The 23,439-nt window shown below is 34.4% G+C and overlaps 2 protein-coding genes across 5 annotated transcripts; one reads left to right on the plus strand and one right to left on the minus strand.

The window, feature by feature from the left end:
* Positions 1-1,225: 1,225 nt before the first annotated feature.
* Positions 1,226-10,047, plus strand: LOC105214883 (uncharacterized). 3 transcript variants are annotated; one of them, XM_011188560.3, is made up of 8 exons: positions 1,226-1,746; positions 1,814-2,757; positions 2,816-3,021; positions 5,016-5,188; positions 5,263-5,325; positions 6,382-6,565; positions 6,648-6,795; positions 6,861-10,047. In XM_011188560.3, the coding sequence occupies exons 2-8, from the start codon at positions 1,838-1,840 to the stop codon at positions 9,082-9,084; spliced, it is 3,918 nt and encodes a 1,305-aa protein (XP_011186862.1). In that variant the 5' UTR covers positions 1,226-1,746; positions 1,814-1,837; the 3' UTR covers positions 9,085-10,047. The 3 variants fall into 3 exon arrangements, with proteins under 3 accessions (XP_011186862.1, XP_011186861.1, XP_011186863.1); XM_011188559.3 differs by having other exon boundaries at positions 1,226-2,757; XM_011188561.3 differs by having other exon boundaries at positions 1,226-2,757; positions 6,651-6,795.
* A 3,056-nt stretch (positions 10,048-13,103) lies between these two features.
* Positions 13,104-21,739, minus strand: Cht2 (probable chitinase 2). 2 transcript variants are annotated; one of them, XM_011188562.3, is made up of 5 exons: positions 21,573-21,739; positions 14,786-14,873; positions 14,475-14,639; positions 13,900-14,405; positions 13,104-13,826 (listed from the first exon to the last, which is right to left on the minus strand). In XM_011188562.3, the coding sequence occupies exons 2-5, from the start codon at positions 14,871-14,873 to the stop codon at positions 13,137-13,139; spliced, it is 1,449 nt and encodes a 482-aa protein (XP_011186864.1). In that variant the 5' UTR covers positions 21,573-21,739; the 3' UTR covers positions 13,104-13,136. The 2 variants fall into 2 exon arrangements, with proteins under 2 accessions (XP_011186864.1, XP_054084904.1); XM_054228929.1 differs by lacking the exon at positions 21,573-21,739 and adding an exon at positions 15,112-15,162.
* Between the last annotated feature and the right edge of the window lie 1,700 nt (positions 21,740-23,439).

Here is a 23,439-nt window from a genome sequence, read left to right on the forward strand (position 1 = left end):
AAGCACTCCAGCCTTAAAACTGTTCGAAGCAGTACCCACTGGTGGAAGCAGAGGAAGAGGAAGACCTCCTTTCCGTCGGAAAGATCAAAAGCAACTTGCATATATGTATATGTATGTATGGCTGGAGTGGACAAACAATGCAGTCTTCGCGCTAGGAGTTATTTATGTAGGAAATGTCACCACACAATCTTCTGAGAAGACCTGTTCCGGCAATCGCAGCTCTAATCTCGAGACTCTGAAATTTTCTTCTTCTACTAACTTAGAACGACATTCCAGAAAATGAATCTGAACTCATGTTGTAAACTATTCTAAATAAATGAAATACATCATAGAGTGGATTCCAAGTGATATGCATGATATGCGATCCAGTATCTTATAGGAGACGTATTATAGATAGAGAAATTCAAAATCTTATTTACTATTAAACAAAGATAGTGTTTGAAAGATTGATACTAACCACTTGTTGACGATATTTAGAAAATATTGGCGAACCCAGGTGCTGATTTGCTGAAGTGCGCACCTAGGTAAAATGTTACTGCTTCAGAATCTCTTAAATAGATGAAGGGGGAATTATAAGCCTTTCACGGAGATTAGATTAGTGACTGTACGCGATTAAAATTTTAAAAATATTGAACAGATATGATTGACAAAACGAATTTAATTACAAGTACATATGTTGGTATGTATGTATGTGAACATCTAAATGTTGAATGTGGCCAGCGATGAAAGTAGTAATAGTCTATGCAGTAACTAAAACATTAGTTCATAGCCAGTAGGTTTTTCCGTTTCTATAATCAACTTGGTTTGCTTTCACGTTTCTACCGAAAGATCATATTGAAAAGTCCAAACATTATTGTTATTATGCATGCTCATTCATACCTGCATACCTCCGATGCATTCATTGTTGCACAGTAAGCATTTCTGCATTTCTGAGCTAACTCTCTCATTGTCCAGGTACCTGTAGGTTCTCATTAAAAGAAGAAAAATCACTGCCGTCGCAATGATGCTAAGCAGCCAGCGAGCAAATTAAACGCACAATGTATTTGAAGACTTTGAAGTCAAACAATTGGTTTCTTTAACACAACGAAGAGATGGCAAAGAGAAGCGAGAGTAAGAGTTGTATGAAGAAGTCAATGGAAACGTTGTTACTTCTTATTATGCTCCCTACAGACTATACGCATATGTATGACGAGCATGAACAAGATCTATTGAGTGGCCAGTCTACTTTGAGTCGTCGGTGAGCAAGGCTCAGAACGCGTTGATGTGACGGTCGTTGGTGGAAAAATTACAGCTCAAGTGGAAGTTGCGCATTTCTTTGTTAATATTTATCATAATTGGAGTAGAATTTCATTAATTTATTTACTTAAGTTGTGCAATTGGGTAATGTGTGAGTGCTTGCACAGTTGCACCTGGTATATTCGTGGAATTTTTCGCAAGAGTTCAACTTCAGTAATACTTGCGCGTGCCTGGTTCGTTACGACTGCTCCCAAAGAGTCATTGTGTTACGACTTGGGAACACGTTCAAAAGCCAGTAAAATAAATTGTTGTGTGGTTTTAATGAAAGGGTCAAACCGGTTTAATGCCACAATGGACGCAAACAGCCGTGTGGGAGCATGTTAGTAGCAGAGCAACATAAGATCAACAAACATTTTAGAATTGGAGTATCGAGTGCAGGAGTGCAATGAAATTATATTTACGTGTATATATACATGAATTGTGAATTTGTGTTCTTATGAAGCTGCTGTGGTGAATACATAAATGTGCCTCATTTAGGTTTATCAATTGAATCAACGCATTTTTTCGTCACTTATAGTGTACGAGTGTGATCACCAAAGACATGGCCTCTAATAATTTAAATACCAACTCAGCAAACCAACAACACCGTTCAGGCGATGAATTGGATTTAGAGTTGCGTCAACATGCCTCCACCAGTCATTCTTACCCGTCGAATTTCGTAAGCGCCTCCAATCGTCACCTCTCTTCCGGAAGCTTGGCGGAAAATAGCGCCTCCTCAGTGGGCACGCAACAGCATCAATACCATTACATACAGTATCCGCCATACTATTATCACATAGGTGGGCATGCGCACCCATCGCAACAGCAACAACAACAGGCACCATTTTTGCATGTGCAACAACTAACTGGAACGCCGGAAGTCACCTGCCATTGTCACTGCTCGTGTGGTGCCCAGCAGCAGCAACAACAATTGTGGAACCAAAGACAATATCAACAGCAAAACATTTCGGCTTCCACTGCTGCGAACAGCCAGCGGCAAAATGAGGAGGACTCCAGTAAAATTGTGGTGCAAGTGCATTGTCAATCAAATGATGACGCGGATTGCGAACGCAACACGCAGCCACCACCCACCAAAGCGCAATCGGAGCAATCGTTGCTGAATCACTCTTACCAAACGTTGCAATTGCAAGCGGGTACGGAGGAGAAACCGTTGAACGTGCTGCATAATTCACAGTTAAATATCAGCTGTGATTGTGATTTGGAGTGCACTTGTGGTGCGGAAAGGCTGCGGGGCACCGCCGTCGAAGCTGCCGCTATGCACACCAAAACGGCTGCAAGCGATGACAATTTGGACACAGATGTTTTGAATAATCCATCGCCGTTGAAAAACCAAAAACAATGCCAGCTGGAAGCCATGCTAGGTGCTGATGAGATTACAGTCAGTGAATCGGACAACAATAGTACGATGATTAAGAAGAAGAAGAAAACGGGTGGTGCTTGCAAGCACACCAACAACGAGATGTAATATTATACGTAAATTGAAGTAAAGAAATCTTTTTTCACGCATGATTTATTTCAGGAACTCTTGGTGCCATATGCAAGACCAGAATTTAGCACTGGCGGCTGATAAGAGCTGTGATTGCCATTACAATTCTAGCCATATAGAAATTTACAGCGATGGCGACAGCAAAGGTGGTCACGACTCTATGGATGATCAACGACCACCTCTGCCTCCACGCCCTCCACCGCCTCCTCGATTGCGTAATGCAACAACAACAGGAAATGGTGAGTGAAAAAAATAATTTTTACATCGATATAGCCTGATGTTCTGCTGATGGAACACAATTCCAAATCTGACCGCTTCTGAGCAATTCTTTCTTTGGCGTCTCACCACTATTTGAAAATGGCTGCCTTTATCGAAGAAAAACTGTAAAATATGGTGCATTTCATCTTTGCTGGTGACCTTTTCTGGGGCATGCTCAAACAGTACTGAGTGATGCCATCACAAAACTGTTTGAGAAGTTTTTTTCGCCATTTATTGCACGCCGATTGATATATATTACTACAGATATCTATTGGGAAAATAATGGATTTCTATATATGAAAGTCCGTTGTTGTCTAGTCTATGTCCTATAACTCACACTAAACTCTTTACTAAATTAATGTCTAGACTCGCTGGATGAATTCTGAACGGCATATCCCCCTTTATTATCTATTGCATATACGCATATTGGATGCCATTGGATAATTCATAAATAAAGAAGATGTTTAATAAGTATGATAACATATTTAGACCAATTAAGAAGCTTGTATCCAAAATCTGCTGAGCAAAAGTGTTGAAGATGCCCATTTGTTGCAATTCCTGTAGGCAGTTTGCTTAATTAGCTTTCTGTATACATATGTACATATATCTGTGAATGTGTCTATATGTCAACGCAATGCATTGACACTGCTTGCAGTTCGACAAGCCTACACATTTATGATCTGCACATGCGCATAAAACATCTTCATACACCAAGCAGGAAAAATGCGATTAAAATGAGTGGTCTATAAGAAGCAGTATAAGAAAAGGAGAAAAACATTTTTGAAAATAATAGTTTTTACAGCTCTCAAAGAGTGAGGTAAAAGAGTAAAGGAAAATGTATTCAAAATTCTTAAGAGTTTTAATTGACTTTCTCCAATACCGCATACTTTTATGTTAATTTTGGAATTTTACTGAGTTTACAAAGTTATCCAAAGTATTCTATTATATTTGTATATATTCTATTATATATATATTTCAGATATTTTTACTCGCTCATTTTATTATCCTTATTTACACATATTTTAAATTAGTTGCGTCTTTTTATTCGCCTCTTCCTTAAACCCATTACTAGATGCATGCTCGATTTCCAACCAGGCACCTGTGTTCTTGGGCAGACAACGTAAACATATTTGTTTATGAATATTATCGAAGGCGTTGAGAGAAAATTCCTCAAGTGTACATGTTAAGGAAGGATGTGACGCGTGGTCCAAAGCACAGGACACAACGAACAAGTGTCTGACAGAGAAAAGCTTTTTGTTTTGCTAACGAAGAAAGCTTTCGCTGTATTTGCGCCAACTCGCTTAGGTTTAGACATTCAGTATGTGGGCAGAACATTGAAGAAAAGTATGGCAGCGGATAGTTGAAAGTGCGAAAGGATATTCGCTACGATACTCATTAAAATTGTGTATAGATACTGAAAATTGGAGCCAAATTACACAAACATTTTTTCTTAATCTTAACTTTCTAAATATTGAAATAATCCTTGTTTCGTTTACATCACATTAAAAATGAGAATGCCGTGTTCGTTTTGTGCCAAAAATATGTACGAAATAGTTAATTCTTAGTTAGTGAAAATTCTCGATACTGACCAAGTCGACCATCTATTCATGTGCATTAAATTGACGTGAATAAATGTGAATTTGCAAAGGTGCTTCCAGCTGCGTTCCCTGCTTGTTATGGCAGCAGCCAACAAAAAGTAGAGAAACAAAATAATTTTTTTAAGTTGCAAAAATTCCTTAAGTGTTCATCGTGCATCGAGTCAATATGCACGGTTATCCTGTAATGCAGTTTGTGCAGTATAGTGTGCCGCCGCCTTGTGGCTGGATTCCACAGCCTGATCCACTACGCAGCGTTGCCCCCGCGCCCACGTTGGGTTAGATCAAATTTACTTATTTATTATTCATTATTTAGCCTGTACTTATTTATGTTTTGGAAACTTTGTTACATTAATCATGTTGTTGTTGTTTTTAAATAGGTTCTCATCGTCATGGTCCGGGTATTAAGAAATACGTTGTTTGGTGCCTCATTTGCGGTGGCTTTTCGTGCCTGCTGGGCATTTTATTCCTGGGTGTTTACTTCCTATTGCACTCATACACTATTACTGTTGGAAATTTCGAAACGGTACCCACTTTTGTGCCAGCTACAATGGTAAGTAATTAAATACTTCAATGTATTACAATTTACAAAAACAAACTAATTCACAAATTTCTATCTTATTGTAGTTGATCCTAACTGGAATCTGCATAATGAGTTTGGCGCGTCGGCGAAATCGTTACAGTTATTTGGTAAGATGTTTAACCCTTTATATACCCAGTAAAGAAGTCTTACATTCAAAACAGGAAAAGAAATATTAGACTTATTAACATGACGAAATTTCACAATGAAATATTCATTTGGGAGTTTAAAGAGTGATCTATTTCCAGGTTCCCTTAATGGCGAATGTTTATTATCATTGGAATGAAAATTATTTGCTATTTATTTTTAAAAGATTATCTCTTATTATCCCAAATTTTGGCCGCGGCTACGTCTCAAATGGTCCATCCGTTGAATCCAATTTTCGTAAACTCGTTCGAGCATTTCGTCTGGTAACTGGCGAATGACACGAGTGATGTTTCACTCCAAGGTCTGAATCTAAGCGGGGTTATCCGAATAGGCTTTAGACTTTACATATCCCCACAGGCATATACTAAAGGTGTGATATTTCATGATCGTGATGGCCAACCGACCGTTCCAAAACGTGAAAAATCTGCTCACCGATGTGTTCTCTCAATAAGTCCATTGATTGATAGGTTTAGGATAATTAGGCTTCAGTTCTTCGCTTTCAATTTACGATGCGCCAAGTCGTTTCATAAGTAACTGACATAAGTCAGTTCTTAGCATGAATGTTCATTAGATTCCTTTCGAAAGTTAACATCGAAACGGATAATACCATTATATTTTCCTGTATGAACGCTTATTATGAATGAGACCATTTGTTAGTAATGTTCAAACAAAATACTCGAAAGAATGTAAGATAACTACTAGTCTTTTCAGGCTTCTTATACGAAAACACTTCGACGAATTTGATTATGTACTCTGTATCCCCTCCCTATAAGTTATTATTTTGCTCATATAAAGTAAGGTAATATTTAAATCTCAAAGAAATATTTTTTTGCAAATATCGTACTGTCAAAGCCATAGACATAGACTGGATTACTTTTACTAAAATATAACTTTAGAACTTCTGTACTTCCACAAACCTACTAATATTATGAATTTAATCCACACATATGCATAGATATAATAAATGTCAACAGTTTACGTTTTTTAACTAACCGCTATTTACAAATATTTCTCTGTAGATTAAACTTTCCGGTGTTTGTGGCCTAATATCCGCCTTGACATGCGCGCTTGTGACCGTCACAACAACCGTGCTGCACATGAGCCGTTTGCAGGCTTTGCGGGAGTGCGAATATGCGCAAAAGACACGAACTTGTACTTGTTATTCGGATATGATCGAGTCGCAAGTAGACCGTGTGGACAAAGGTAATGCATCAATAGCACTCTTTAAAGTGTGAATTTGAATTATCTCAATTTTAATTCAATTGATTGTCCCTCTTATCACTAGAAGGTGTTCGCCTCGTGTTTGATTCGTTATCCGATTGTGGGGTCGTACACGGATCGCTCTATTCCTGTCTACGCGCTATATTTGGACTTTCTGTGGCAGGTGTATTAGTCGCCGTATTTAGCTGTATGCTCGTTTATCAACTGCTCAGGTTAGTGTTTTCAAAACTTAATGAATTTGTTTTACTTTTATAATATAACTGAATTTTATATGCAGTCATGAGCGCAAAAAGATGTATTGGGAGCAGTTAGAGTTGCGTTGTCGTTCATTGTATACCAGCCAACAAGGTCCGCCACCAAATATGGCGGGGATGGGTGGTGGTCGTGGCCCTGTTTGTCGCTGTTGTGAACAATGTCATCTGCATCGTCAAGTGCCGATACCTGCAACGTCATATCCTTGGGATGACAATGGTGAACCACGTTTCTGGACAGGACAACCGCCTGGCAACTTTTACTCACCAAATCCGGGTAGCGATGATCTGCATATGGGGAACGTAGGAACGACGTGTCGTGGTCATGGCGGTGCTTCGGGCGCACGTAGCCGTATGACTGGTTGGAGTTGGCCACGTATGCCTTGGCAAAGAAATTCTCCCGTGCCTAATACAAGACAATTTCGCCAAACACCATCAAGCCCGGATTCACAATATGGTTTCACAAATAATGCACCCGCGTCCGCGGAGAATATGATGACTGAATCAGATGCTGCTACAGGCGTGGTACATAACTCAACTGCGCCTGCCTTTAATGTTGTAGGTGGTGCACTGCCTTATGGGGTTTGGGGGCCACCACCTCCATACAGTGATCCCAATAGTCCCGCACGTCGTGGCTACTATCAATATATACAACCTAATCCTTGTGCCAATAATATAGCAATCGCCAACAATATTAACCACAGTAATAGCAATATGTCCGCTGAAAACAACGTTGGTGAGCCGACTGAACAACGTATGCCTTGTCTAAACCATCGTTCAGTTTTTTTGGAACAACAACCGCTTCAACATAATAATGGAAACAATTGCTGCCCGAGCGCCAGTATGCGTCGTAATTTGGCAAAACGTCGCACGACCGGAGGGGCAGGTGGCGGTAGTGGCAGCGGCGGTGAAGATGCCATGAAGTCGAAGACTGGTGCTGGCGATTACGAGAATACTCCCTCAGAAAGTGATGGTTGCAATATGCGAGATCGCTTTTCTAATACTTTGCCCACACGAAAAGTGAAGAAACGGAACGACAACAATACAAAGGTCAACATGATTGGTAATGTAAATCCGCAGCCAGCGCCACGACTTTCCATGCAACAGGCCATCTCCAGCAACGATACAAGTTGCGCCAATGAAGCGTCGGAGTCAACTCTTGACGGTAGTGACTGCATAGAGGAAATCAATGCTACTTTGTGCAATGAAGAGATCAATGTGGCTACGCCAGCTGGTCGCACATCTACGCGCGTCAGCACTAGAACAACTCTGCGTCGTAATTGTGGTATTGAAAACAATGGTTTCCAGTCGAATAGTGACGTAGGCGCTGGAACCCAACCCATTGCTGCAGGTGAATCTGATGCCCTTGTGATAGCTGCTGATATGCATGCTGCCGGTGATCCAGCCGAGTCAGAAGTGTATTTTGCGGATGTTAGCAGTTGTTGTAATATGTCGCTGAAAAACGACAACTACTACGACGAGGCTCATCAGACTACGCATCACCATCAACATCAGAACAGCAATTGTAGTCAAAATAGTAGCAGTACTAATGAGGATTATCTAGCGCAACGTTTCGGTCAGCGCGAAAATTCAATACGTAGTCGTCTTCCATTTCCACAGACGCGTAACAACGACTACGAGGAAAATTTGAATACAATCAATACGAACGACATTAGCGGCAATGTGACACCAGTTAACCAAATGCAAAAGGAAATTTCACGCCAAAGCATGTGTTCCGTTGAGTCCGAAGCTCAGACTGAATGTACCGACTTATCGCCAGCCACACCGTGTAGCAATAAGTTTGGTCAAACTAATTTTGATGGTAAAATAAAATCGATTAATGATGGCAGTGAAAATGCTCTGTCGCAACGTACAACTACTGGCCCGCTTCCCAACTTCGTAGCTAAGTTTCCATACTCTTCGGAATCACAAAGTTTGGAAGCACATCGGCGTTCTACAAAAGACATACATGATCTGATACTCTCTTCAGAGGCACACTACGAGGTGATTAACGACAATCCACAACCGACGCTGCCGTGTCAATTCACCGCACAACAACAAAATACACGCATCAACAAACCACAACCACAGCGTCCAACAAATCTCTCGGCTGGCAAAACAAAAACGAAACATGGCATCAAAACACGTGAACGCATAGAAGGGAATGTGCTGCCGAACGAGCGAGACTGGAGTAAGGGACCAGGCTTAGGTGGCGGTGGATGCGGCAATAACGAACGGAAATGCTTGTGAGAAGAAGTTTTCGTATAGAACTGTGTTTTGGACGAGTGTATGAAATACTGAATCTGAAAGCTGGAAAAGTTAGCACGAATTTGTGAAAGCAAAAGGTGCAAGCCATGTAAATTCAATATTATCGTATTTTAATATGAATCTAAAATTCATTGCATTTCGTTTCACTCTTTTTTCGGTAAAGTTCCGTTAGCACAAAACTCGAGTTTATGTTACCAATATGTGTTTTAAACTGGTGTATACGGTTTCCGAACAACGAATAACAAAATCGAAAATTTCAACAAACTTCAATAAGTGGATTTTAAAAGTACATAAAAATTTTCTCATTCCACAATGTAAAAAGTGATTTAGTGATTTGATATTATGGAAAGTATAGTTACATATAACGAACTTTAAATATTTTAATAAAATACTAGCACATCCAGGCAAAGCATCAATTTTGTATAAGTCTCCCGTTCGTTATTGGCGTCCAACTCATGATCACATCAGCCGTCCATCAGCTCCCAACGTTTCAGTGCTAAACTTGCCATATGATGAAGTTAATTGTTTAAAGGTCTCAAATGCTCATATCTAACATTGTTTATATGTGTAGAATACATACATACATATATACAATATACTATACAAAATAATTATATAATAGCTACAAAACATATTCAATTAATTTTATTTCTGATTTTCGAAACATCTATACTCGCATACACACACATACATATATTTAAAGCTAACTCACTATATATTATACAATACTTGTACATAACTGTCTGCATAAGTTCTTATATAAATTAGTAAAACCACATATACAGTAATACATACATTTTTAATTTATCACATAAACAAATTACGCAATCCACTAGATTTATGTTTATTTTTATGATTTTTCTATCGAATCTCTCCGTTGTCTACATACATACATATATTAAATTAATAAAACTTACAGAACTGATTTTACACATACTAAGTATATTGTATAAAGATGCATATGTCTGTCTGTTTGTTTAGAGTTAAGTATGTATCGTAGATAATTGATAATTATTTAGTGTTATGTAAAGACAATACATACAGTTATATTATGTGCGTATTAGTTGAGAACAGAAGTTTTACTGAATTAGAAAATATACATTCTTGCACACAAAAACACATACATACATATATATATATATATTTATATTTATAATATATACATATATAATGTTGAAAATGGTATTCATTAAATATAAATAAATAAATAAATAAATAAATAAATAAGTGCAAACATGTATATGTTAAGGTGTTGGATCGGTTTTGCTTAAGTAAATGAAAATAAATTCCTTTTATATATTTATATAAATTAATTGTTAATTTAATAGCCATTTGTTAATTTGCTTAAGGTGATCCTTACATTTAAGTTTTACTACAAGAAGCTGTATTCATAATAATAAAAATAAATGCCGGTGCATATATACAAATTATACTTATATACAATAAATTAATATATGATAAATACAATATAACGAATTAAAAAAAGATGATTACAATTATTAATTGTTATTTGCAATAAATTACAATTATCTTACTCTATGTATGTAAGTATGTAGTTAAAGGCATATAAATGTTTGTATGTACATATGTAGACTGTTAGCATTTGAATTTGTTATACATACATATTATATCTACTATAGCTAAAGCAAAATTTACTCCTAAGAGTATGTCTAAAAAGTATATTAACTACAAATAAAAATTCAAATAAATCAATACGAAAATATGAAATTGTATTTGAAATTGTGTACTGAAATGATAATTAAATAGAGACAGCTCTAAACATCAAAATACATAGTTCATAGAATATTGGATGTAATTATCGACGATATCAGCTGAATATTCCCTTTTCCTCTATGAACAATTAAGGGGTTAAGTGGGTTTCATGGCGAAATCGGTTTACAAGCACGCCTACTTTCCATATAACTCAATTTTGAATTCCATCTGCTTCGTTCACTTTATAATATATACATTAGGAACCGAACAAGATCGCGGAATAAAACTTTACACAAATACTTTATATGATCTGTAGCATCACTTGTGAAAAAATTGTCGAAATTGTCGGTTCATAACTTCCCCCAGTTCCCATATACCTAATTATAGATTTTTCAAAAATACAATGGGCTTAATACCTTATAAATCGGTTAATATGTGAAAGTGAGCATATAATCGCAGATATATTGTATGTTGGTGGTAAAATTGAGTGAAATCGGTTCAGAAACTTTCTCAGCCTATATATTATATATGAGGATTTTCGTTATTCTATTGGACTTTATGGCGAATATATGGGTCAAATTGTGTGTTATCTTAATAAATATACACCCGAACTTAGACTTTCCTTACATGTTTTAATATACATATACAATCATATATTTCATTTAAACAATTCAAATCAATAAATATTATTAAATATCAAAGATACATATTTAAACAATATTATGTGAAATTTTATAGTAGTATTGTAAATAGTTTCGTCTATCTTCAAAGACCAACAACAGGTGCTACTTTGATTGAGTAGATCGACAAACCAAAATCAAACTCTACAAGTCCGTCATCATTCCCGTCCTGCTTTATGTTGCAGAAGCGTGGACGATGTCAACATCCGATGAGACGGCACTAGGAGTTTTCGAGAGAAAGGTTTTGGTTCATGAATACATCTAGTTAATGACCGAAGGAAAAAAGAAAATATTTAAATTTGAGTTTTTGACGGAATTTTAACTAAAAAACTCACTTTTATGGTCAAATCTTTGCCCTATATTGGCTTGAAAAAATAGTTGTAATAAAAATGTGAAAAAATACTTCGTTCTCCTGCTTTCTTCGATAAATGAAGAAGTAATATTTTTGCTTTCTTCCATTGTTCACAAATAGATACACATTTATAATCTGCAACGCGCATCAATATTTCTTAGTTGAGACTTTATCCTTGATGTTACATATTAAGGTATAGTTAAAATGAAGAGGCGATTTAATTGGTTTTATAGATCTTTCTCCTACATAGGGTTATATAGTACTTATACGTTTAATTGGAGCAATTTATTTGATCTGTGTTTAGCCGACTTCGTCCCTGATAACGGTCTAAAAACGACATATGTACAATGTACATATATGGCGCAACAACACTAATTTAATACCAAAAAGTGTATGGACTGTCATCGAAGCACTGCCTCAGACGAAAAAACAATTCCTAAGTGGTATGTTTAATTTCAAGCAATGTGAGCAGAGGAGGATGACTATAAAAATACATTGATCAAAGGCAAAATCACATTAATTGATAATCCACTCCAGTTTCAGAATCCGGCTCTGTGTGACGTTTTCCTGTATTCACACCTTAAAAGAATGTTCATTGATGGAAATTTTGCAAATTTGCGATTTATACTATAGCAATACAAAAGCCTATTTGAAGCAAAGGGTACTCTAATAAAAATAGAATATCTCGGTGTAACGAGCGCAAAAAATATCTTCCTGATTAAATTTAAAAAAATCGACTATATATTTTTAAATTATAAGAATATAAATATTAAACATTTATAATATTGTATATCGGGCTACATTTTTTGCAGTCCTGCACTTTCTGCACTATCGATCAATATATGTATGTCTGTCTACCAAATAGATATCATATTGATAATTTCATGGTTTTATCAACCAACCACCCAGACCATTATTGATCTACACAGATTTTAGTATAGGTGTAGTAGACCTTCAAACACTTTGTTAAATAGCTTAAGCCATGAAACGAAGTCTTAGTTCTTCAAAACCAATATTTTGTGTTTTTTTATTTTATTAAATGTATATATGTGATTAATTAACTACTTCTAGCGACTTTTTACATTTATTGCACAACTAAAACTAATTATCAAATTTTAAGTATAACTTAAGTACTTCAGAGATTTTGAAAGTACATCTTACATGTAGATCGGTTTAATAAGCCATGACATAATACGAGACATACAGAAAAAGACTAAATTAATTATCCAAAATTAGAACAAATTCGCAGTGCTTAGTAAGTACAATAGAAAATCTTTTCAATCAAAACTCTAAAACACTAACTGATATGTGAAAATAATAAATACAGTGAGAGCAAGAAGACTACGCTGCAGCAAAACATTTTCAGATGCGTTGCTGTTCTTTCGATCTTCTATGCTGCCATGTGGAATCTCATTATCTTCAATAGTTTTCTCGACCTCATCCAATGCCAGTGTAGTAGCTTCATTGATGGTACGCAATAACGGGTAGTTGGAATTAATACGTTTCGGCATAATTGGATGTCCATTGCTTTGCAAATACTTATAATCCGCGTAGATGTCTTCCTCTGGTGAACAGTTGCCACGGAAGTCATCGGTATCTATGGACCATATCATTGTACCAGCAAGTTTCTTCTCGACAGCAAACTTGACCTTATTTGCAATTGAACGTGCGCTATCGAATGTAACAACTTGAATTAAACCGCTGAAGACATCACGTTCGGAGCGCGCGAGCATTTGGGAAGTTTTCGCATCCCACGTTGTGGTCCAGCCTGCTGTTTTGTTGCTTAGAATGTTGCAGATTTCATTATAACCGAGGAAACCATCCTCACGAGTAAAGGGACCTTGGAAAGGGGTGGCGTCCGTAACATCGCCTGCATTGCCGTTTTCTGGTGTCCTAAAGGTACGACCATAAAAGGGTAAGCCTACCACTATTTTATTAGGGGGCGCACCCAATTTCAGCAGATAATCAATTGTAAACTCCTGCAATTGAGACATTTTCCGTGAATACATATATAGGTAGAAAATTTAGTGAAAAAACTGAAATCTTACTCACCACACTGAGTACATCACCTTCGGGCGCTCTGAGTGGTGCATTATAGCCTATTTGCTTGTCCCAGCTGCCATGATAATCATAGCACATAATATGCAAGTAATCGAGATATCGTGAAATTTGGCGCACATCATACGCTTGATCAATAACATTCTTGGCCGCGCCGATTGCTGATGTTAACAATAAACCATAATTGTCAAACTCGTCTCTCAACTCCTTTGTAAATTGTACAAAATTTTCGCGATCTTGTGGACGGCCACCACGCTGTGTTGGGTATTCCCAATCTAGATCGAGACCATCAAAATTATATTTACGTATGAACGTGCTGACTTGTTTCACGAAGCGACGACGTTGTTCCGGATCGGCCACCAGCAATGAGTAATTCTTCGAACCCTCATTCCAGCCACCAATAGCCAAGCTGACCTTCAAATGTGGGTGTGTGATTTTGAAACCCGTCAAGTGTTCAAAACCACCCTTACCGTAATCTTCCTTTAAGTCTTGCCATGGATCTGCAACGAAATTGGTATTGTTGTGGCAATTAAATATGTTTAGCTAATGTTACAACAAATCATATTTACCCAATGACTTAATGGCCGATTGTGTGATATCAAGGCCGGCGAAAGCATAAATTACGTGTGTGCATAGGTTTGGATCGAAATTGTCGATCGCATATGCGCCATTACCTGGCCGGTAAACAGCCCACGTCGAAATGTAACACACCACCAATTTGCCATGAGTTGGTCCTTCATTCAGTTTCGGTTAGCAAAAAAAAAAAAAAAAAAAAAAAAAAAAAAAAAAAAAAAAAAAAAAAACTCGTATTAAATTTCAATTTTGGTAAAAAAAGGCTTGCAAATGCAAAATGTACAGATATTTAATTACAAAGTATTACCTGTCTTCGCTGACGCCGATGACACAATAGCAGCGATTGCTACGAGTGTAAATATCACCTTGTTTCCGGTGCTTATGTAAGAAGCCATCTGCAAATAAAAGTGTCCAATAAATCAATTAAAAGTATGTGATATCGCAAAATAAATATAATTAGAGTAGAAATATACTATTAGAAGTTAATAGTGGTTTTTGATTTATGCCCCAATATATACAATATATACTACGGAGAGCCAATCACCTTTCTCCGCAGAACTTTAAAACGTGTTTAAACTCTCATATAAATGATTCATTAATGTAGTAAATGAATGGTGCATAGAGCGAAAATACCATATAAGTATCCGTTCCAACGAAAGCCAGTTCCATGTAGATAGAACCACGACGGATATAGCTTTATATTCCTGCCAAGGGCTGACATTTCAATCAAATCACAAAAATCACTTCCATGATCTCACCGATTATTATTTTAAAAATTTATATACGTATACTACATCAAGTTCAAATAAAGTGGTAAATATTAATGCTCTGAAAATGAATATTTCTGAAACCAAATAAACAGTAAATACTCGATTTATTTTTCAACACTATTTTTTAATAATATGAGAAATATAATTAAATAATTAAATAATAAGTGATAATTGATTTATTTTACGTTTAAAAAGTAATTTATTGGGATGTATGTATATATACAAGATTTGCAATAATTTCTGCCGATAAAATTCCGACTTGAATTGTATAAACTTCATTGACTCATTATGTGCGCAGAGACCGTTTGCCATCAGTTTATCAGGAAAGATATTTATATACATATAGATATATAGATATGTATATACTACATAACTCCAAGTGAAATGCAAAAGTGCAATTCATATTTTTGTGTATGTACAATGTGTGTGAATGCATACATTACAAAGAGTTTATCGGTGCAGAGTTTAGTTATCTTATTTCCGCATCTTGAGTACATTGAAAATTTTGAAATTAATAATTTAATAAGAACATATCACTCATTTACATGAATAGTGTCACAACTCAAAAAAGTCGATTTTTCAGGAGAGCGGTTTAAAGTTTTCAATAGTCTCTTATTTAGTAAATATAGAAAAGCGCCATAAGTGTATAGAAAAAACTAAAACCAGTGGCTTGTAATATACAGTGGAACTTCTATAACTCGAACTCTTAAATTGGCAATAGAAGTCAAATTTCATACAAATTTCGAACTTTTCGACCAGGGCATAATACTAAATTTAAAATTTTACTATCAAGGATAGATAGATAGATAGATTTCATAAATCGTCTAACAAAGGCATGAGATACAGTCGTCAAGAGCCAAACAGTAGCAAAGTACAACAAAGAAAATTACAGGATACATGTTATAATGTATTTCAATAAAACTTTTTGCGAAGTAAATAACTAAAACTGTGGTTAAATCTATATTTTACAGCTTTTTGAAAAATTTATGTTTTTTATATGGTGATTCGAGTTAGAGAAGTTCCACTATATTTAATAAAACGATGAGCATAAGTAGACTAAAAAGAGTGTACTGAAGCTTTGCCGTAGGCATAATCGTGACCCCTTTTGATTATGTCGTTATTTGTGAAAAATATAAATCAATTTCGCTGTCGCAACACGAAAAATTTAATTCCCTTTTCACAAATATCGTTCTAACACAAAATAAGTCATTCTTTATGAAAAGAAAACCAAATTAATCCTATGACAATATGTGTTGTATCACAAAATATGTCTTTCTTTCTGGAAAAAAACATTCCTAATTCTGACACAACAGAGATGTGTCGTTATTGTGGTTAAAAAGTGATGCAACATAACAAGTTTAATAATCTCACATTCTTATTTCACGGTTTATTTTTCTACGCATCAGAAAGAAATTTTTATACAATATGGACGATGATTCATGTAAATGAGCTATATGACTTAAACTTTTTCTGAAAAATGCATTATTATGTCTAACTCCTACTTCCTTTCCCACAATGCACTTAACTTCATCGGAACATACATTACTTTTATGCGCCTAGCTTACGCAATGTGAAAGGATATCCGCAGTAACTCTCTAAATTTATCTACAAAATGTAAACCATATGTATATGTATGTGTATATATATGTATATACCCTTACTTATATAAATGTCGATGGAACTAATTTAGAAAAAGCCAATATTGAAATGCTTGGGAAATAATGAAAGCATGTATTCGGTATTAATATAAAATATTTAAACGTAAATAATATAAATATATATACGGCGGTATATTCGACATTGATCTATGATCGAAGTAGATCGAAAATATTTTTTTGCAAACTAATTTTCTTCCAAAAGCTGCGAAACTGACTGGGTAGGTTCTGAATATTTTATTAGTAGTAAACGGATTAAATAAGAAATGGTTTGGGTAATAATAAACGCTCTTCCAGAGACAATATCCATCAGGCTGTTTACACTTCACATAAGAAAAAATTTACATTAAATTCATTGGCCATCCTGATGAGACTTCAAAATTGTACGATCAACGATTGGATAGACAAACTCAAGACGCTTTCAAACAATAGCACAATCGTATAAAAAATCTATCCGATGTGTAATCGCATATGCATATGTTAATCTCGGAACAACAAATATATTAAAGCTGATCTTTGACTAATTTTTCTTCTACAACAACCAAAATTTGTGTATTTTATGCGGTTTCCATTTCTTTATCTAACATCTATGTAGATATACTGCAATGATTTTGACTCAAATGTTAAATGATTTTTATGAAACCTCGAGGCTTCATACTGTAGAACCGTATCGAAATATTGGAGGACTGTTATAACAAATTCATTACTATAGATGGAGATTATGTCGAAAATAAAAGATATATTTACATAAAAGATAAAATTATAAAAAAAGACTATTCAGACCTAGACCTAGTCCATTTCAATGAAATATTGATTGTTGCAGCTTTCCTATATTTACATAGAATCATAAAGGATAGTACCATATACAATAATGTGTGTATATATCTCCTAAGCGATCTTTATGGAAGTGTAACACCCACTGTTGTCGTGTTGACCAAGAAAGTCTGTAATAAGTGCTTAAAACAATTTCGATTTTCGATTCAAAACAATCGCAAATTTTACATTTTAGTCCTACCATTTTCAAGTTTTTGAATAATAAAATTATAAATAGATGGGATAAATTTCCTTTAGTTAGGCCTCTATAATATATGTGCATCTACACCAGTTTTCCGAAATAACGAATACTCGTTTAACGAAAACCGCTTATAACGAACAATCACATTTTTTACTTTGAGTACCTTAAATAACGAATTCGTGGATTTGTAAGTACTCGATTTAACGAACAACATGAAGAAGACATACGTAGAATGAGTTAAAAATCACATAAAATCGTGATAAAAACAGACATAAACATATAACTTGATATAAATTAAACGAAATGTCCAATTTGAAAATATGAGTACCAGAGAAATATTGAATTTGATAGAAAAGCTTAAAATTATAGATCAGCACCAAAAATGTCGGAATTTTGTAAAAAGATTCATTCATAAGTGTTCACCGTTTCGACTATATTGAAAAATATGATGAACCTTTCCAGACCACTTTCCACTTATTGTATTGATTGAATTTCAGAAAGAAGCCATCAAATACAATCTTCGTATTCCAATGAACGACTATTAATCATGTTTTGAAATAGCTATAAAAATTTACGACTACTGTATACTCTCGAAAAGTAAATTCTCAGAAAGTAAGTAATCTCGGAAAAGTTAATCACCTTTAAGATTACACATGCACCTCGAAAAAGTAAATTTTTTAATTTTTTAATTTACTTTTCAGAGAGTGTGATAAAAAATTCGAAACGAAGCAAGTAGCGTTTTTTACGATGTTGCAAAAACACTTACTCTCTTGTTTATCGCGTCTTTTTAGTAAATAAACTCTCCTACTTGATCCACTTTTTTTAAAATGAAAACGATGCAAATCAGGTGTCAGACTTTTTGAATTGTCGTACAAAAATGGTCAGAAAATATATTGCAAAAGAAAAAAAACAAAAGAATATTCAAGATTTTTTCTCTTCATAGTAAATACATATGTATGTATGCAAATGTAAATATGTTTTCAATGTAAATCCATATGTTTTATTGAAGCAAATAAATGAATGAATTTTTTAAGTTTAAAAATGCATTTAATATTATAAAAACAGATAATTTATGTATATATTTGGAAAAGTAAATTATTCGAAAAAGTAAATTACCCAAAATACCAATCGATTAACTTTTCGAGAGTATACTGTATTACTAATGAAAAAATGTTTTGAACTCGTATTACTTCTTTTGAGGCAACATGTGAATGGTTCTGTTATGGTTTTTCTGTTTTTTACAAATAATTTAATAAAACAATTTGTTAAACTGCAATTTACTGATATTTGACTAATTTTTATTGAAAAACATACCTCTAAGTGAGTACTCGAATTTAAGAAAAATTCGATGTAACAAACAGGCCTGAAAATTAATGTTTTCGTTATTTCGGAAAACTAATGTAATTCAAGAATTATTGTAAATACCATGTGTAGTTTATTTGCCTTGACTTTTGTCTTTTGAGAACATTGAACCAACCTAATGTTTAATCGTGTGTACATATGTATATGGCAAAACTGGTTCAAAAAGCGTTTGTAGTCGGTCAAGCTGTTACTAAATAAATTGAAATTAATTGTGATATTCTTGATTGTCTCTTGAGTTCTGCGTGTATTTGTAGCAATAAAAGAAACAAAGACCCACACACTGCATACAGATTATGCGATGAATAATCAATTGAATAGAAAGTGAAAGAGGTTCTTTAATATAAATGTAAGTATGTAAGTATGACAAAACTACACAAGACAACGCATACTAGATTCAAAGAATTATTTTATTTGTTGTAAATAAAGTGCAAAAACACAAACCGCGAGGAACTCGTTACAAGATAATTGAATGCAACTCTCGTCGTTCCTAGAAGAATACGGTTTCGTTTTAATTTAGTTCAAAAACAGTAATTAATATTATTCTATTTTGTTTGAATTCGCATATTATACATGCAGGTTTTATTTAATTTTTTAATTCAGAATCAACTTCAGATATATCAGGTTATATACAGCATGCTTTGTGAGTAAATGTACGTATGTATACATAATTTATCGGTACCTAGGAGACGAATAGTACTCAATAATATGATAATCAAATATACCGTCAATAAAGTCAACTCTAATGACTTTGTTTTCCGATTAACAAGTATTGATCTACACTATATTTGTGGTATTTATCACCTAGATCATAATAAAGAATCTTCTTTGTAATTTTTTGTAGTATTAATTTCCTCTAATCTGCATAATCCTCTTTGTTAGATCTTGTTAGGCCATATTCTAAGGGAATTGCAGTAATGTTTAAGGAATTACATGGGTTTCACGGCCTCAATACCTCTAGAATGTTGTTAAGTCGATCCGAGTAATAGTTTTGAAGATTCAGTCTGAAGAAGTTGCGCGCTCCAGGGTAGCCGGTAGTAGTAGTCATTTCAATCTTTAAACGCGTTTTCTCAAAACAATGTTTTCAGAATGGGTCTCCAGAACTACTCAACCGATCTTAATGAAATTTAGACAAGCTTTCGAGATACAATTTACAAGTACTTGGACAAAGGACTTTTTCAATTAAAACAACTTTAAAAAATTCCGTCAAACTTTGCCATTCTTTATTACAACAATTTGTATTTTTTCCTTCGTCCAAGTTCAATGAAGTATCTTAAAGACAATAAAAAGTTTGAACCAAATATTTTATTTTTTATTAAAAAAAAAAAATAGTGGTTGAAAATAGGTCGTTTTTTCCGGACTTAACTATGACTGAAATTATTACGGCTTCTAAATTCAATAGCTATTACTAAGCAAATAAAGTACAAAATTATTACCGGAGAGTGGAAAAACGTGATCGACGTTGTAAAAAATTCATATGTTAACATGAATCATGCAAAGGCCATATTACATATCATATTTAGTTGTATTTGGAGTAGAAAAATCTATTGAAAACGAAGACGAGACATTTTCAACTATGCAAATTTGCATGTTAATGAACTATATTTCTTATTTTAGAGCAGTTATAAAAAAACAAAGCACATTTATAGTTATAAAACCGGAATGACAATTTCTTGATTGGTAGCGCGTTGGTCACACTGAATGACGCGACCAAACATATTGAAAACAAATAATGAAATGTATTATACTGGTAGACAAAAAATCTCGTGCAAAATACAGCGGAAATTTTCGGTGCTAATAAACGTTTTTTAGCTCACATCAAGTGGTCAAAAAGCAATCAACTGCAATCAGGAAGTTTAATAAACCAAGAAAAACTTCAATATTGTGGCTAGCTATGTATAAGCCCGACTCAAGTGAAGCGTTGCGCATGCGCCTCCGCTAGCAGGTGATTGCGTGGCGCAGTGGCTAAAATAACAAACACAGCATATCACGAAAAGTACTTATGTTAGTACTTGCGCATACAAAAGAGCGCAGCACTTAAGTTATGTATTTATTTACATACATATTCATATGCATATATGTATATATGTATATATGTATATATGCATGTATATAATGTATATTATATATATCCACACGAAATACATGCCCATCTGCACGCATTTACAAAAATACCAATTTGTAGCTCTATGCACTATTCTTTTGAGAATTGTTTTAACCGCATTATTTTCAAATAAATAAATTACTCGAAAGTAACAACACAAAACAGTAATATTGCTAGCGTATATCTAATACCTTAAGGTGTATATTTGTTATTATTGTTATTATTGTTTTTTTTTTTTTTTTTGTGAGTTAGACTTTAACGCCAATCAATTGTGATAAAAACACCGCAACAAAGCCGAGCACCGCCACGATTTCTACCGCTTTTGTCGCGCTCGTATCGAAAACTGACTGCCCGCAAGATTGGGTGATGGGTTTGGTTGTCGCTTATTAACTTTGACTCAATCTTGCTTGCTTGTACAATGGAATTGGTTTAAAAGAAAACGAAATACCCTCTCTCTAGTCACAGCCGAAGACAGGTTGACTTTGTGCCATAAATATGAATATATTTATGTGTGTGTATGTATATGCAAGTACCATGTCTAAAAAATAACAGTGGAGAGCTTTGCTTGTGAGACGTTCCATGCCGGTATGTCCACAAACCCATAAATATCTGTTTAAGTGCTCAAAAGTTTAATTCGCCTGATTTGCTCTCCTTATGATGATGACCTAACTTATACTTTTACGTAGTATAATTGAAATTTTGGTGAAATTTATTTGTACTTTCAAACTTCTACCAAATTTTGTATGACCCCAATTATTTGAAGAGAATGTAATGGTATATAGTGCATTAGTCGTAATGCAGAGAGTATTGGATTAGATCAATGATGTAGGATACCCGAGATAAAACCTAACTAACAATGTAAAAAAAAAATATTATTAGTTTAAAGAATTGAGAATTAAATTAGAATTTAATAAGTTGTTAGTTTCTAGTTCATATCATGCACAACTCAAAAAGGCAATTACTGAATAAATTAAATAATAAAATCTATCCTTCTTACTATAGTTTAGTTACATCGAGTCATCTTATTAAACCGTAGGCTGATATAATATATATTCAGATTGTGACCACGGATGCAGTTTGATTTTTTATTTATGGACCAAATAGAGTAAAATGGACCAAACCTAATTCGAAACCTATGATGAGTGTGTAAGCAACAAAAGAGAAATATATTTTTCCACAAAAAAAAAAGAAATATACATTCACTTTATTAATTGAATTTTAATTTTCTTTATTTTTCATTTTATTTAATTTTTTCATCCTACAGGAACACCAGTACATGTACAGTACAGTACATACAGTACATACAGTACAGTACAGTACATACAGTATACATACATACAGTACATACAGTACAGTACAGTACAGTACATGTACAGTACCAGTACTAGTACATGTATTAAGATATTATTCATTAAATTTAAACATTTAACAAATATTGGATATTCTTCAGGTTTATATGTTTATATAATAATGTGAACGCTTGATAATTATTTTAAGGGGTTATATATATTGAAGTCGGTCAACAAATTTCTAAAATTTTTATAGAGATTTAAGCAGTAGAAGCGAAGTTATGGCGTTTTTCATCTTGCTCCGCTACACTAGACAAAATTGTACTTAAAACTGTGAGATTATCTCGAAATCATGTTTTCCCGAACACTTTGTTGCGGTGACTTGGTTTACGAAAGAGTTTTCAACCGATTTATTTATTTTATTTTTTTTGTTTTCAAATTGATTGTAATTTATTTGTCGTATCCTTGAACGATTTCATTTTTTCGTTTAAATTTTCATATCAAAATTTTTCATTTTCAATACATTTCATCAGATGAAAATCGTCTCCATTAGTAGAATTTTTTCTCATTTCAATAAATGAAAAAGTCCCCATACTAACGAAATTTGTTTGTTTTTATGCTTTCAGTTGTGTTAATGGACTGAAATCATAGTCACGGCAAGCCTTTTTGAAAAAAAACCAGGCATTTTGTATGTTATTGAGCTGATTTTACAGATTAGACATTTTACTACGAAAGACGTATACCAGTATTTAATAAAAATATGGCTTCA

The sequence above is a fragment of the Zeugodacus cucurbitae genome, chromosome 4 (genome assembly GCF_028554725.1).
Source record: "Zeugodacus cucurbitae isolate PBARC_wt_2022May chromosome 4, idZeuCucr1.2, whole genome shotgun sequence".
NCBI lineage: Eukaryota > Metazoa > Arthropoda > Insecta > Diptera > Tephritidae > Zeugodacus > Zeugodacus cucurbitae.

Excerpts from the sequence above, each read along its gene's own strand:
- LOC105214883 (XM_011188559.3), top strand. The coding sequence starts at position 1,838 with ATGGCCTCTAATAATTTAAATACCAACTCAGCAAACCAACAACACCGT. Across the intron at positions 5,189-5,262 it reads CTTTTGTGCCAGCTACAATG|TTGATCCTAACTGGAATCTG; the intron begins GTAAGTAATTAA and ends ATCTTATTGTAG. Across the intron at positions 6,566-6,647 it reads AGTAGACCGTGTGGACAAAG|AAGGTGTTCGCCTCGTGTTT; the intron begins GTAATGCATCAA and ends TCTTATCACTAG.
- Cht2 (XM_054228929.1), bottom strand. The coding sequence starts at position 15,147 with ATGGAACTGGCTTTCGTTGGAACGGATACTTATATG. Across the intron at positions 14,874-15,111 it reads TTGGAACGGATACTTATATG|ATGGCTTCTTACATAAGCAC; the intron begins GTATTTTCGCTC and ends TTTTATTTGCAG. Across the intron at positions 14,640-14,785 it reads ATCGGCGTCAGCGAAGACAG|GACCAACTCATGGCAAATTG; the intron begins GTAATACTTTGT and ends AACTGAATGAAG.